This window comes from Engraulis encrasicolus, chromosome 22 (assembly GCF_034702125.1).
Source record: "Engraulis encrasicolus isolate BLACKSEA-1 chromosome 22, IST_EnEncr_1.0, whole genome shotgun sequence".
Lineage (NCBI taxonomy): Eukaryota > Metazoa > Chordata > Actinopteri > Clupeiformes > Engraulidae > Engraulis > Engraulis encrasicolus.
The window spans coordinates 22,323,479-22,340,109 of NC_085878.1; the positions used below are offsets into that span (position 1 = coordinate 22,323,479).

A 16,631-nucleotide genomic window follows, 5' to 3' on the forward strand; every position below is an offset into this window, starting at 1 on the left:
ACCAATTTACTCCTCATCCTAACGTGAGCGAGGGCCAAGTCTCTGTGCTGTTCCAATAGAGCTGTTTCTGTGTCAGTGGGACTCATATTGCCAACCGACGTAGCCAGATGAGCCGACTCCCTTGGGGAACACGCTTGGCAGACACAGGGTGATTTTGAAAGAGGAATAAAAAAAATATACAGAAAATGAAAAAAAAAACCTTGTCCTTAAAAAAATAATCTACATTCACATGCATCTAATATAAATTTCATACTACGTAGATGCCAAGTGGAAGAGATTCTTACGTTGGGTGTGCTGGCTGCATGTATAATTTATATCCCAGGTGCTAGCTCTATTACTGATTTATGTGTTATTGTGCCAGAGATGTTGATGCGATTTTTGACAAGATTCAATGCGATGCTCTGCTAAAGGGGGAAAGCGTTGGATACATGCCTTGCAAAGGGCCCAGATGTATTTCAGCGAGGTGACAGCTTTTGTTTTGTCCCTGGAAGCATTATTTACATGTACAAAATCAAGCAGTACCAACAACACTCTGATTGCTGTTGTTGATAATCTCAACCATCAGTCAATCTGTGCAAGCAGAGGCTGAGCTGAGTGGAGCTTTCCTCTTTACCAGTGGAGGCCCCCTCTGTGGTTTTAGGGCTCGCTAGGCAGCAACACTCTGAATATTTTAATTGGTCCCTCGAATGTGTTGCCCATGTCTGTTTGTACAGAACTAAATGTACTATACTGTATGCATGAAATGAATCCATGTTTGTGTTTATATTTGTGTGTGTGTGTGTGTGTGAAGTGTGTGTGTGTGTGTGTTTGAAGTGTGTGTGTGTGTGTGTGTGTGTGTGTGTGTGTGTGTGTGTGTGTGTGTGTGTGTGTGTGTGTGTGTGTGTGTGTGTGTGTGTGTGTGTGTTTGAAGTGTGTGTGTGTGTGTGTGTGTGTGTGTGTGTGTGTGTGTGTGTGTGTGTGTGTGTGTGTGTGTGTGTGTGTGTGTGTGTGTGTGTGTTTCTCTGCATACAAATCTGTGTGTATGTGTGTTTTTGTGTTGACAGTGTTTGAGTGGCAAGCTTGGCGTGTTTGGTTGGGGCTTTGAGGTGCATCTGGTGCGGGGAAGGCAGACCTGCGGCCGTCAGCCGCCTGCCTCCCGTATCTTCATCTTTGGCTGCAGATGACAGAGAGCGAGGGATGGCTAGAGACACATACCGTGAGGGAGGAGAGAGAGAGAGAGAGAGAGAGAGAGAGAGAGAGAGAGAGAGAGAAAGAACGAAGGCAGTGAGGCAGAGAATGAAGGCAGTGGGCAGAAGGGGGAATGGGGAAAGTAGGCACCGTTGTGTGAGGAGGAGGCATTTTGACACAAAAAAGGGTATGTGTGAGAAAAGAACGCATTGATCAGTAGCCTCTTCTGGGGTCTGTGGATATCCCTTGTTCCCCTTCTGTGCCTTGGCAATGTCCAGAATAGTATTTGGAATGAAGGCATGGCCGTGCATAAAGCAGCGCACTGCACAGTACTCTTGCCTCTGCCCTGCTCCATTTACATTAACAGAATGTCTCAAGAGTTGGCATGGCAATAAGCTGGAAGAAAAGGACTCCACTAACATTCTGAACCACAGCTTATTCGCTCATTCAGTCATTCTTCTGTCCCTTCCTTTTTTGCTTCTATCTCTGTCTCTGTCTCTCTCTCTCCTTCTTTCTCTTTCTCTTTCTCTTTCTCTTTCTCTCTCTCTATCTATCTATCTATCTATCTATCTATCTATCTATCTATCTATCTGTCTATTTATCTATCTATCTACTGTATATGCTTTCTAACTTCACAGTCCATGTACCGCCTTGCAAATGTACAGTACTGTACGTTAATCGTTATGAAAGTCCTGTTGTCAATTGTCTAGGCTCCACACGCACAGCACAGCATAGCGTAGCGTAGCACGGCATACTAAACTGATTTTCTCAGAGGCGAACCAATGGAAATGAAGTAATCACCTTGTGTCTCTCCCATAGCTATGAGGGCCTGGAGAAGAGGCTGAAAGAGGTGTTCACAGAGAGGACGGGGATCTTACGGCAACTCTCCAAAACTTCAAAGGAGCTGGACAGTATAAAAGGGAACCTTAAGGTGAGTATTCTCTTTCTGCCTTTGACAGGTCTTTGCACTTCGAATACGCTGATGTGTGAATGCTGCTGGAAACTTCTGCAGAGACTGTTCCTAGTAGTGCAGTAATGTATGGCTGTGTTGGGAGAACTTCCTGAGAAACATTTGGAGGAATGATAAGACACACACTGTCCTGAAACGGGACTGGAGCGGTAGTTTCTGCAAGGGACTCTTTAGAGAGAGAGAACTGTAAACTGTACACTGACTGCAAATAGCAACGTACTGTAATAATGATGGATGAGAGTTGATGGTGCTGAAGTGACAAGAGCCTAAAGGCCCTATTTATATTCTGAAAACATTTGCGGAAAAATAACGCACCACACGTCACAGACAGATGGAGGTATGGAGGTGTTGACGGTTAGAACATATGAACAGAAATATGCACATATCCAAAGGTAGAGTTGACCAAAGGTAGAGTATGAATAGGGCTTAAAAGATGTTATCTACCGGTACAGTATCTGGTCTCAGTGTAAAAGACTTAAGTTACTCTATCTACAACTGCACATACAACTGCACATACTGGTGGGGGGTATAAAACTACATAATGGGAAAAGGCATTCTATTTTAATAAGTTTCAACCAAGCAGCACTGGTTGTAGCGCCTAATCTCTGTTTAGGGGTGACATTTGATCATTAATCACTTTCTGCTTTGGCAAAAATGAATAGTTTACTGCAAAATGTGAACCATCAATCTCAAACATCCTGAACTGTAATCTTACAGAAGAATATATGACATAGTTATTTCACCGATTCATGCAGACAAAATACCAATACAATCAGTTGTTTAAATCACCAGCCTATTTAAGATGGTAATGATCCCAAACAGCAACAACAAAAGTCATAGTACTGTATAGTAACTTACAAAGACACCCAAGTAGCGATTCTGCAAGACAATAATTATATAGTGCTTTGTGTACCACATCTCCTCCTCTCCATGCACAGATGCACAGTCATTTTGATCTGGCATTGGGGCACAACACTGCTGGGACGACGTGGGAAATTGTAATCACGTCCTCCTAGCTTATCAGGGCAATCTTAATTCCCCTGACAGTCACGCCCCTGGTGTTTCGCTAGCGCACTCGCTCGCTGGGACATTAGTCCCCTTGCCTTTCCATCCATGCCTTTTGTGTTCCTCCCTGTACCTCGCCGCCTATACAGTGGTCACCGTCAATGCGGGCCTCTCCACCGCGATCAATTATGTCTATCACCTCCTCTGGAAGGTTGTCTTTTGGTGGTGTTTATTTTTCATAATGAGATACCCCCCAGAGTGGGGGTCAGTTTATCATAATTAAACTTTACCTGACGGAGCTTGCAGACTTGGCAGAGGCTTTGGGGGGGCTGTTAAGGGTGAACCATGGTTGTGGCTTTGTGCCAGACATCACCGCTTGGACATCAGGTTTACAGCCTGTATACAGCTCAAAGACTATGCATGCATAAACAAACACACACACGTGCACGTGCCCACGCACACACACATATGTATGCACATGCATATGTACAACCTACGTACACGCACACGCGCACACGCGTGCGCGCACGCACACACTGACGCACACACGCACACGCACACACCCACACACACAGGTGTATGCATACTAACAAATGTGCTTACACAGACACACACAAACAGAATGAGAATACATGAACGCAATGGAGCAAGTAGGCAAGTGAGTAAGGGAAGAGTAGGGTGTTGGTTTTGTTTGGTTAATTGAAATTAATGACTGATGACAGCATTGGTGATAACAGGAAAAGGTATTTTTGATGTTCATCAAAGGGCATTTTTACTGAATTGCTTCTGGCTCATCTTTGAGTCTTGCATATTATCAAAAAAACAGGCCTTTCAAGGCGCAAGGGTGCAGACAAGGTGGAGGCCACATTTGTATTCATGGTGTATCTCGTAATATCAGTCTATTTGGGTTGTAGAGCAGTAATGCAATCTCGCTGTTCGGAACATCTTCATTAGCTTCCATCAGTCATTCTCATGATATGCTTTAACACTACATGCGGTCAGTTATACATACAACTTGCATGTACATACATACTGTATGTACATTTATTGCACGGCTTTGCAGAACACAAAGTCATTGCGCATATTAAACAACATTCAAACTAAATAAATGCTAAGGTACAGTTAATTGTTAATTCAGGGCACTCGTTCAATTGCCATTGATTGCCTCTTGAATTTCATTGATCTACTTTCCCCTGAAGTACACAGATTTCAGCCTTGATTTCAGTCAAAATAGCCCACTGATGGCACTATATTGATGTGTTGGTTTCAAAGCAAAGACAAGCAAGTAAACTCAGGTGAAAGGCACTGCATTTTGAAAAGAGCTTTTGGGAATTGGGACATCTTTGTTACCTTGGAAACAGTCCATCTTTTGCTTTGCTGGCAGTCTCCTTATTTTTTTTCTTTTTGTTATGTACAACTGCAACATGTTTCGTTCTCACCCAAGAGTTTCAAGGTCAAAACCAGGGGACAAATTACAATTCCATCTACTGCATGTCGAAAGTCAAACAAACAAACAAAAATTCAAACAAATAACCAATACGGTAAATAGGTCTATAGGCCTCTAAAAACAAATACAAAATTGCACAATGAAAATGACAAAGACATTTTAGTTCTACACCTGCATTTATTCTGACTACTGAATATGCACATATCTCCTGCTTATTGGCTGTCAGTAATACAGTATAGTTTTTCTAACTGTCAAAACCTCTGCACACAGTCTGAGCTGGTGTTGATGTGCAGCCATGTTGTAGTCTTGACAGGATTTGTGCTCTGGATGTAAATATTACTATGGCTATTGAAGAAAAATCAATTATTTGCAATAAAATATATAATTGTACTGTATATTTTACGGACCCCCATAAATAAATGGTTTTACTGCCTTCCATGAGAGTCACGAGTGTTCATGCTATGGGAGCTTAGTCCGTACTGGCAAGCATGGCCAACCACTCTCATAAACAGCAAGTGTCAGAGGTCCTTATATTATACTGGCAAAAGGTGTCAGGTCCTTATATTATCATGGGGAGAGGTGTCAGGTACTTATATTATCACGGGCAATGGTGTCAGGTATTTTTATTATAATGGGGATTGGTGCCATATACATTATGATTTACAATGCAAGATTACATGTATGTTATTGGAACGTCAACATGACACAACAGCCACAAATAAACAAACATGCCAATATAAGCCTGTGTTCTTGATATCCAAATGCTCAAGTAGGCCTTAACTGTATGTAGTTCTATTCTGTTTTTAAGAACAGTGACATGAATGTATCCCTTCAGTCTTAATATTTGTTTGTGGTTACAGATTACATGTTTCTATACAAAATTCAGTTTCAGGATAGAATTTATTCTGTGTTTTTTGCGATCAAAATGACTGAGCTGAACTTTGCACCCATGTATGTAATGTTGTAATGTAGAAGAACGCTTCTATGAGTATTTACTATTAACACCAGGACACTGGTTTCAACGATGGAGGCATTTTAGAAGTACATGGCAAATTCTGTGTTGTCTGATGCCAGAAATACACATGGGGACGTAAAATGGGTTGAATGATTAACAAAATGTTTCACAGTTGGTCTAAATACATAGCCTGGGCCAGTGGGGACCTGAGATCACTGGGGGACCATGAGAGGGGCTATGGGGGCCACAGCAGGTTGGCAGGAAAAGCATACCAAAACAAAATAAATATTTCTATAAATTAAATAACTAACACAAAAATAAAACAAAATAAGCACAACAATATTCCCAGTAGTTAAGAACTGCATTATAATAATCTATTGCATCTCTGAACATTACTACTATGATCGTTAAGTTATTATTTTATGTATTCCAGTGAGGCAATGACTAACAGCCCTAGACTAAGGATGTGAAAGAGGGTGCACAGAAAAATAGTGTCACACGACCCATTTGAGGCCCTTGGTTGGAATATACCGATATGGGTGCCTTGTCATAGCAAAGTTTGGGAACCCCTGGCATAGGCTACACAAATTTGACTGAGTCAGAGAGTGAAAAAAACTGATTTGACAATGATTGACATACTGCCTGGTTACCACCAGACCTAATCACAAGTGAGATAAGCTCTGGACCTGCCTACTGTAAAGTCCATAGGGGGTGTGTAGTTTACGGTTGATGACAGTCATACGATTTTGCATACGAAGCCCATAGTCAATCGTGTCAGTTGTATATACCAGTGGTTCTTAACCTCTTTTTCTTAGCGCACCCCCTTACCTGTGCCGAAGACAAGCCGCGCACCCCCAACACAAACTTCTTCATGTGTATATGCACTAACAAATTATAAATGAGTGATTAATTACAATGATTCAGTACCTGAATAACTTTAAATGGGAACCAAAACTTGTTTCATTTGGACTTCATTTGGCCTAATTATAATGTTTGCAATTATAATATTGTTCACAACCTCTACACAAACAAAATTCCGTGCACCCCCTGGAATCTCTGGCGCACTCCGAGGCGGTGCCCGCACCCCAGGTTAAGAACCACTGGTATATACAATGCCGCCAGTTAGTATTGGCACCCTTGAAGCTTAAGAACATTATGGGACATATCTCCAGACAACAAATAATAAGGTCAACCATGATTTTTCTATAGATAGCTTGTGGGTGATGCTAAATGTAAAAAATATCAACAGCAGTGAATACTAAACTACGAGAGGGAAAAAATTGAAGGAGGTAAAGCTCCTGGAATCACTGGTATTGGCACCCTTTACTGGATACCATTGTGGAAACCTAATTTGACTCAAATATGGTAGATAACAAATGGGAATCACCTTTGACAAATTGCTTTTGCCCATAGGACATGAATTAGGCAAGGATTTTTTATATTTGTGTTTTAAATAGCCACCAGTTACATCTTGTGCGTCTTTGACAAATGTGAAGACAGATGGGCTGGACTCCACAAATACAATAATTGGCAGAAACATCACCTCCAAATAATTAAAAGGTCATCTTAAAAGACCCTAGTATACAATTTCCAACACTACTGTATGTTGTGTTATTCAGAAATCTGCTAAACAGGGAGCTGTTAAGATCATCCTTGGATGTGAGGATAAGGGAAGCAATGATGATAGAAGTCTGTGGAAGTCGTGCAAATAATGACAAAACACAGGGTCTAACATCTACAGACCTGAAGGTCAACTTTGAACTGTTTTGGGAAGTTTTTTTCAATAAGCATCACAAGTTAAACACTACACAAAGTTTTGGTTTTTGGTTGGAGGCAAAGGCAGACCACATTGCTTCATGAAAGTCATAAAAGGGAACACCTGAAGTCTGCATAAGAGAATACAGGGAAAGCACAGCCATTTTTTAAGGTCAGATGACACAATAGTACAGCTTTTCAGTGATGCACACATACAGCATGTTTGCCTATTCTGCAAGAAAGTCTTTAAGGAAAATGACACCCTACCAAAAATCAAGCATGGTGTCAGATCTATAATATTATGTCACCCCATTGATGCATTAGGTATTGGAGGCTTTGACCATATCACAGGTATCATGACAGGCATCACAGGTATCATCATTTACAGGAAAATGTGTAATCATGTGCAAGAACACTTGGTTTGAGGTGAAGATCATGTTCACTCCAGCAAGACAAAAACCCAAAGCACACATCCAAATGCACACATCAAAATGCCACTAGAGAAGTGCAAGAAGCTCGTAGATGAATACCAAAACATTTGGAGGCTGCTTTTGCTGTCTAATGGTGTGAGACCAATCTGTTAAGGAGGGGTGCCAATATTCATGGACATGCCCTTTTTCATGTTTTTGCTTGAAATTACAAAATGCATTTGGAAAAAAATACTTTGCTATTCTAAATATCTTAGGATATTCAATTAAAAGATCCTGTTGGTATAAGTTGTTTATATTTTCATTTATTTATGGACATACTGCACATTTTGTAAATAAAATTAAGGGGTGCCAATACTAACTGGCGGCACTGTACCTATTCAAACAAACTGCAATTATCGCCTTTCCGGTGTCGAAGGAGGGTGTCGAAGGGGGCATCACCCAGGACGCAAATCATTGTAGAACGTTCCATTATGTATAAAGAAAGCTGAATGTTGGCTAAATGAATTGCTAATAAACTAAAAACCTGAACTGGCTTAAATCTTGGCCTACCCTACTAGTCACTTTACCAAGTTACAGAACACATCAATGGCTTGGTGAAAATTCTGGTTTTAAATCTGTAGACTAGATCAGCAAAAGGTTAAAACCTGCCTGAGAAAATTGCACTGTCTATTTCCGAAGGCACTGACCACACCACAAATTAAATTTCCTTGAATTTTGTCAATTAAAGTGCTTTAGAGCCAATTAAAATGCTGTACAGCTTCCAGATTGGTCCAACCACCTCTGGTGATCTAACAGTCTGATCTAGTCTGACCATCTACTGTAAGTCTGTCCAGGAAGTCTGTCCAGAACTTGACAGATTGGAACGGGGGTCCAAAACTATTTCCATAATTTGTAGCAGCATCCTTTACATCAACCCATTATCACATGATGACACTGACAGTTTACAGTCGCTGTTCACACCAATAAACCACCTGATCGGGCTTGTGCCAATACCACTCGAAACACATTGTCAGCATGGGTTTTCAGCTCGTTCTTTGTTTCAACAATCACACAACTCAGTGTTTGAAAACTCCCCTGCTGCTTCGTGAACAGCAGGCACAGCCAACATTACATACTGTACAGTGTTATTTTCACGACTCACTGACCCCTCCACCTCCCCTCTAGAAAAACTGTCTTAGTGTGGAAACAAAATTGCATGCCTTCTGGACTTGGATGTGAGTGAAACTATGCTGCTTTACTTTGTTTCTGCAAGGTTTGAGAAAAGGCGAACAGCAAAAATGTAAAGTTAGCCGGCGTGCTTACTGAGGTGTTCAACTGAAGAAGAAGAAGAAAAAAAAATTACTACAAAAGGCTGACAAGAGAATGTGTCAATACTGAGCAACTCATTTCATTTGTATGCAATCTCACTGATCAAAAGAAAAAAAGTGTTTTTTGTTTTGTTTTTGTCTGAATGAATATCAGGCAGTCAGATAAGAATCCCAAATGAGCTTAAACTGTAGTAAATAAAGAGCAAATTAAGAGAATAAATCAGAGGAAACATGCTCTGTTTTCTTAAGCAACAAATGCAATTTCATAGTGTTGGTTAGTCGAATAGCATTGGGTATTATTTGCTATTGGTCTGTATTTGTGCAGGTGTTTACATTGCATGAATATAATGATGCCTGCAATACACTGAGGCCTGGTCAAAACAATCCAGACCTTAATTTAATCTACCGTATGAAGTGAACAGAAGCACAGACAGATGGGAAAATAAATGTTCTGCCACACACTTCCTCCACCTGTTACGTGTGTTGATGTGAGTGGGCACACATGAGAGCTGTACATTGCCTATAGCTACATACATTACAGCATGGAGCATTGAAGCATTTGAAATGCCTTTCTATTTTTTAAAGGTTACTACGGGTATTTCTATCACTGACACAAACACTACCTTTATTAAGGGAGCTCTGATGGCAGGAAACTCTTTAAGTGCTTTATTGATTTGTCAAAGGTTGCCTGATTCACACACATGACTCAACGATGATGTCTTCCATTGAACATCAGCGATTGCATTGCACTGCTTTCAGAGTGTGCAGCTACTAGTTATGTGATCTACAGACATCCAAGCTGTACAGCTACTCCCTTTACAGTAATGTTCATACTGTATGGATATCTAGGTCGCTGTGAATGAATACATTCATAACATTGCTTTTAAAACACAATGAAGCATATGCTTCATGCTATGACTCACGCAGCCATGTGCTGTGGTATGAAAACTACAACAACAACAACAAAAAAACATACTCAAAGGAAGGTTGGAAAGTGCACTTTTTTAAAACAGGGATATGATTCATCTGAGGTGCACTGGGACAAGGCAGTATGGACTGTTGTAATGGCATCGGCTCTTCTGTGAGAATAAAAGACTATCCCTCTCTCCCCCTTTCAGTCTCTGAAGAATGATGACTCTGTGACCAAGACGGATGTGCAAAGAATTCTGGAGCTCAGCCACAAACAGAGGTAAAATCTGTTTGACTTCAAACACATTCTCTTCTCTTCCATTTCCACCTTTTTGGTGTTCTTTTCTCTCTTCCACATGTATTGCAATATCAGACCAATCCTGTCTATTCTAGATTGTGCTCCATCGAATGAGAGTGTTCTTTTTTAATGCTGGGGAATGTGTGTGGCATCATCATTTTTTAACAAGTTCTTTTCTTTCTTTCTTTCTTTCTTTCTTTCTTTCTTTCTTTCTTTCTTTCTTTCTTTCTTTCTTTCTTTCCTTTTCTTTCTTTATTTCTTTCTATCTTTCATTCTTTCTTTGCCTCCTTCCATCTTTTCCTCAAATAATAATTGCTTTCGTCAGTCATCTCATGTTGCTCTCCCCTTGAGCACTTAAAATGAATAAAAAAGGTTTATCTGATGAATCAATAGACAAGACCATATCAGATGAAATTACCACTTGCCCTCACGAGAACCCAAAAGTTTTCAAACCTGCCAAGGGGCTGCTATGCGTTACCAGATACAGACCACAAAAACAAAAAGTGATAATGATAGTGGTATTACAATGATCTCCCAAAGCTGTACTGACACACATTCACTCCTGGATGCACCTGAGCATCACTCGGCTAATTATCTCCAGGCCACCAGCCATGATTTGCAGCTCACCACCAATCGTTTGTCACGTATAGCTGAGGAAGTTTGCCCGATTACTTTTGGCTACTCGGGTGCATCAAAGTGGGGGTGGGTGGGGGGACTGAGTTAACCTGATTTGCGCCATCTGGCTAAGTTTACCCCAAACTACATGCAAGGGTTTTCAGGTTTCCTCACATAACCATCTGAGGACCGTGGAAATCAGACATATTGCTGAACGAATGAGCCAATCAGGATCACAGGGTGGGATTTTGCATAGATAGGTGGCCTTCTTGAGATGGCTCTTCTTCTACAAATCATTGTAAGCTGTGTCATGGTTCGAGTTCAATGGATGTGGCTGAAGTGGCATGTCAGTAAGGATGAGGACAGGTTGCTATTCCAATTAGCCTGATCATCGATGGTCAAATCTCTTCAAGACTTGGTCTGACCAAGAGCATAACAATTAACATTTCCCAAACTGCATGGTTGATCCGCCTCCCTTGGTTTGCTTATGGTTGTTTACTTACCGACAAAGTGGGAGGAGTTTTTCGGAAACTCAGGAAGTGCATTGCTCTTGACCTGACTAGTTGCAATGCTGAAAGCTATATTCCAATCACATGCAAGGATTCTTGAAAAGGAGCATCATTTGAAAACATGTCGGTTGTGGGGGGTTTCTAGATGGTATTGTGAAGGTGAAGGTGAAACATACCAGCTGACCACCAGTCACCAGGCCCCAAGTATCGGAGGATTTTTTGTGTATTTTAATCATACCGTAAAACAGTGGGAGGAGGGGGTCCATCTAAGCTGGTTCCATGATGCCTAAAATGTGGTGATATGCTCCTGCAGCTATACATTTTCAAACAAATTCCACCAGCCAGTTTTCACGCTCAGACTAGTGCTTCTTATTTTGCAAACTGAGCAAAGCAGCATGCTAGTCGGACCATAGTAATCAACAGTCACAAAGAGAACATTGACCGGTAATTAATCAGTTCAAACGGCAGAGTGATTACACCTAAATGGCAGCATGTCTTATGGTTCACTTCGTTTTCACGCTGAATAAGACACCGGTTGGCGTGATTGCAATTCTTCCTCCCTTAGGTTCTAGAATGAAGCCTCCCTTGACAACACCATAGCAACAGATTGGATCCATTAAGGGTCATCATCTTAGCGAGTCCAGGTTAGACAGTGACAGAATTCAATTTCCCTCCGTGTCAGGTGTGGATGGGTTCTATTTTTGAGCAGTCAATAGAAAGGTCAGTGGGTGCAGTGCAGCTTTGGCTTTTTAATCTAACATTGTGCACGGGCATATATATACAGTAGACGTCGTCACATACAGCACAGTACATACAGTATATACATACAGTCAGGGCTCTAAATTATCTTTTTCCACCACCAGCCAATTTGGCTAGTGGACATTTTTTCTTACCAGCCAAACAGAAGTTCAACTAGCCATTTTTTTTAATCTCGCCAAAATAAACTATGCATTAGGCTAGTTATTTTTTTTCTAATTAAATGGTCATTTTGTCTAACTGTTTCTACAACACAGATACACTATAGGCCTGCATAGGCTACTATATGCCTACATAATAAGCATATTATAGGCTATATATTTTTTCATTATTTGTTGACTTCTGCTTTATTTTTTACTTTCATTACTTAGGCCTAATTAATTTGATTAGTTTTTGTTCAATTCCTCTGAAAACAGCTGAATCACATCACACAAGCCACTCACATAACAGACCTTTAACATAGGCCTACAGTTACCAACCAAGCACACAGCCAAACACTACAAAACCTCACATAGGGCCTACGCACACCCCAAGGAAGGAGAAGAGATGAGAGGAAAAGGAGAGGAGAGAGGAGGAGCTCTTCTCTACCATGCGCAACAAAATGACAAGAAGCCTAGATTAATTAAAAGTAAATAATATCTCGGGAATCTTCGCTTCCTTTGTTACTTCCACAGCTTCGTCGTTGGTTGCTTTTTTTTCTTTCCGATGGCGTGGGCTTTCCAACTAAGTTGCGCCAGGACTCTGAACTGACAGCTACGGTCACACTACTCTGACAGTCGGCTCTCCTCCTCTGCCCTGGTCGCTATTTCGTTCCACAACCACTCATTTTTAACGTCACTATTTACAATTACTACTAGCATTCACCAACACAGAGAACCTTGCTCCAACCATTCACCAACACACAGAACCCCGCCACATTCTCGTCATCACTCGCACAAAACATAGTCTAACAGAAGTAGCGCTATGCATTATCTGCGTAAGTCCTGTTATTGAAACGGTCAGGGCCTCGCTGCTTCAAAAATGCAGCCTGTTACAGCATATAGTAATAATAGCAGTAGTGACGTTAAAAAGGTTGTAGCGAAAGCGACGAGAGCATAGGAGGAGAGCTGCCTGTCAGAATAGTGTGAGCGCAGCATAGCTGACAGAAGGCTGGTCGTCTGAAATGTTTTCAATCCTGGCGCGCGCAACAGCATGGAGTTGACGCTCGATGCACTGGAAAGCCCACGGTGGGAGGCTACGTCGTGACGCTATGTCCATGGGTAATGTAGGAAATCTCGCCGTATAACGTTCGTCAGAGCAGCGGTTTACCGTTCATAAGTTACTGTACTCGGGCGCTACTAGCCAAATTGGCGGGTAGGTGTTTTTTTCTACTAGCCAAAATGAATTTTCACCCGTGTTTGGCGTGTTGGCGTGTGTTAAATTAGAGCCCTGCATACAGTATGTATGTGTTGCATATTTTACCACTCAGCATAGGGTACATCTAAAATATATAAATATGAAAGCTACGCGATGGTTATGATTTGTGCATGAACTATCTTTGCAAAAGCATTTCGTATGCTGCAGAAGCCCTTTGATCTGTGAGCTTCACATGGTGTCTTCACTCTCTACAAAATACACTGTCTCTCTGTCATGTCTGTTACTGTATGTGCTCGACTAACTAGGCAGCTACCACTGATACAGCTGCTTCCTCATCTTCCCAAATAAACGCAATACCATGTTTCAGTACCTCAGTGAATTACGGGAACAAAAAGACAAAACGACTATCCTGTTTACCCCAGAGTACAAGACAACAGTTGAGAGGTGTTTTTATACAAACCGGTGTGCATTGTTGGGGAGTAACTAGTAAAAGAAATGAACATCATGAATATGAACATGAACAGGAATGAACATCAATTATATAAATGAATCAAAGTGTAGTTAGTTACAATACTTTTACAATACTATGTAGGAATTCATATTGTTACAATATAATTACATTTTGAACAGGGTAACTTGTAACTTTAACTGTAACCACGTGAAGAAAGGACAAATGCTTTCTATTCAGCGGGAAAACAAAGTGCGCAACGATAAGACACACTGCAATTTGGGAATAATTACTCTGCCGTTTGAACTGATTAAACACTGGTCAATGTTCTCATTATTTTAAAGTAACCTTCCCAACAGGTGTCGTTGTGCAGTGAAGGGGTGAAGGGGTTTTGGTTTAGGGGGGAGGCCAGTAAAGCTGACGCTGTGTGGACAGACTCTAACTCTAAGTCTCTGCTCTGCCACTGCTCCAACCTCTCTGCCAATAAACAATAAATTACGCCACTGCTGCTGCAGGTGCTGCTGCTGCGTCTGTGGGAAAGGGGGTGGGGTGAGGGGGTTACATTGGATGCGTTGGGTTACATTAAATAGCATAAAGTACTTTTGAAAAGAATGGGCTACTTTTTTAGAATGTTCACTGCGCTGCTGTGTCTGGTGTAGTTCCATTGATTGTATTAGAAGCTAATGGTTACAGCTGATTTTGACTTAGTAACCCATTATGTCAGCCTGAGTCATATAAGACCCATGTATCAGGGTGCCCCACAGAAAATTAGATTTTTTTAAAACATATGACAAGCTCAGACGCAAAATCCTTTAAAATCCATGACAAAAAGCTGTAAAGCTGTAAAGCCAACTAAATGTCATTATCAAGTACAGGCAGCCATGGCTCAGACAGCCATGGTTAAGCACTGGCCTTCAGATCAGAGGGTTGTTGGTTCAAATCTCACCCTTACCAGCACCTTCATCCATGTGACCTTGAGTAAGGCACCTAACCTCACATTGCCACAGGGTCTGTAACCAAGACCCTGTACCTAAATAACTGTAAGTCGCATTGGATGAAAGTGTCAGCTAAATGTAAAATGTAATGTAAAGTACATGTCAAGCCCAAACAAAATTTCATTTTTGAAGATTTGTGTACGTTTTGTGAACTCATCACAAATGCACTTAGAGGGTTTTGCATCTGAACTCTTCATATTATTATCATATGAACGGGGGTAGGGTGGTCCATTGGAGCTTTGGTGCTATGTGTATGCCCCTGACTGCGTCAGTGCGAAAAAAGGGGGGCTAAGCGAGTATACAGAGTATTGGGAGGGAAAGTGGAAAACAGCGATCCTAGCGGTTACGTTCCAAACACCAGGGTGATCCTATTGAAACTCCCATAGACAAGTTTTTAAAAAAATCCCACAAAGATATGACTTGGAACTATAACACCAGACACATTTTTCAGCGTACACAATAGCATGAACTACTACCTGTGAAAATCGTAAGTCATTTTTTGCCCTTTTAAGAAAAATAGAAATTGTGCCAATCTGGTCGGAAACGGACTACAGCTCCCAGCATGCTGTGCTTCGCGCCTCGTTGACAGCACAGAGAAACAAATGAACGCGAACGAACGCAAGTTCTTCGCATATCTTCACATTCTTGTAATCCTATGAGTTCCACATTGTCTTCTTATTACACATATATACACGCGATCATTTTGGTATGGTTTTAAATTCTCTAGTAGATATGATGGCTTCTGTGGTGACGAGTAACCACCTCTCTGGCTCATGTTTGGCTATGCTAATTTGGCTATGCTAATTACATGGAGTAAACAAGCCACACATGCCAGTCAGTGTAGTTCTGTATTAGCTTTTTAAAGAATATTAAAATCAGCTCAGATCAGTGAAAAACCAAACATTTTACCACCTGATTCGATAAAACGGGCCAACATGCCCATAATATGACTGCCACTACTTCTACTTCGTCGTCAGGGCCGAGATGTAATTTTTCAAAGAAAAAAAACATTCATTTGTTGCAGGGGGTTGGAACGTTGCCAGCAGGGGGCGATGAGATTACTTTCCCTCCCTATACATACGGCTAAGACAGCAGCCTATGGAGGAGGAGCATCAGCCCAGAAAATCACATCTATCATGCATACCATATTTCATAAGATTTACGTAGATTGAGGGAAAAAAAGAAAAAGTGGCCATGTGGAATTAATGCCGGATGCAGTAGCAATGAAAATGACCACACTTAAAAATTCAATTTTCTTCCGTCCGTTTGATGTGTGCATGCACGCTCGTTTTTCTAAACGCATATGCAGATATTCTTCAGAGCACTTTTCTGATTGCCTTGCTTTTCCTCTGCTTTTTTCACGTGCATACATAAACACAAACTTGCACTTACAAACATATCCTCTCTTTCTCCACCTCTCTCTCTCTCTCTCTCTCTCTCTCTCTCACACACACACACACACACACACACACACACACACACACACACACACACACACACACACACACACACACACACACACACACACACTCTTCCCCTTTGACACACACTGACGCAAATATGGACATGCACCACCAACCCCACCCCCACATACACACACAACACCCCACGCGAATATATAAACACGGGCATGCAACTCTGCACACAAACACATACACACGCACACATGTACGCACGCACGCACGCACACACACACACACACGCACAC

General features: G+C 41.4%; 1 protein-coding gene across 1 annotated transcript in view; it reads left to right on the forward strand.

Moving 5' to 3' along the window:
* luzp2 (leucine zipper protein 2) overlaps window positions 1-16,631 on the forward strand; it is a 111,936-nt gene that overhangs the window by 69,192 nt on the left and 26,113 nt on the right. The window contains exons 2-3 of the mRNA XM_063188990.1: window positions 1,987-2,098; window positions 10,156-10,226. Of these exons, the coding sequence (XP_063045060.1) occupies window positions 1,987-2,098; window positions 10,156-10,226 (183 nt within the window). The remainder of the gene's footprint in view (window positions 1-1,986; window positions 2,099-10,155; window positions 10,227-16,631) is intronic.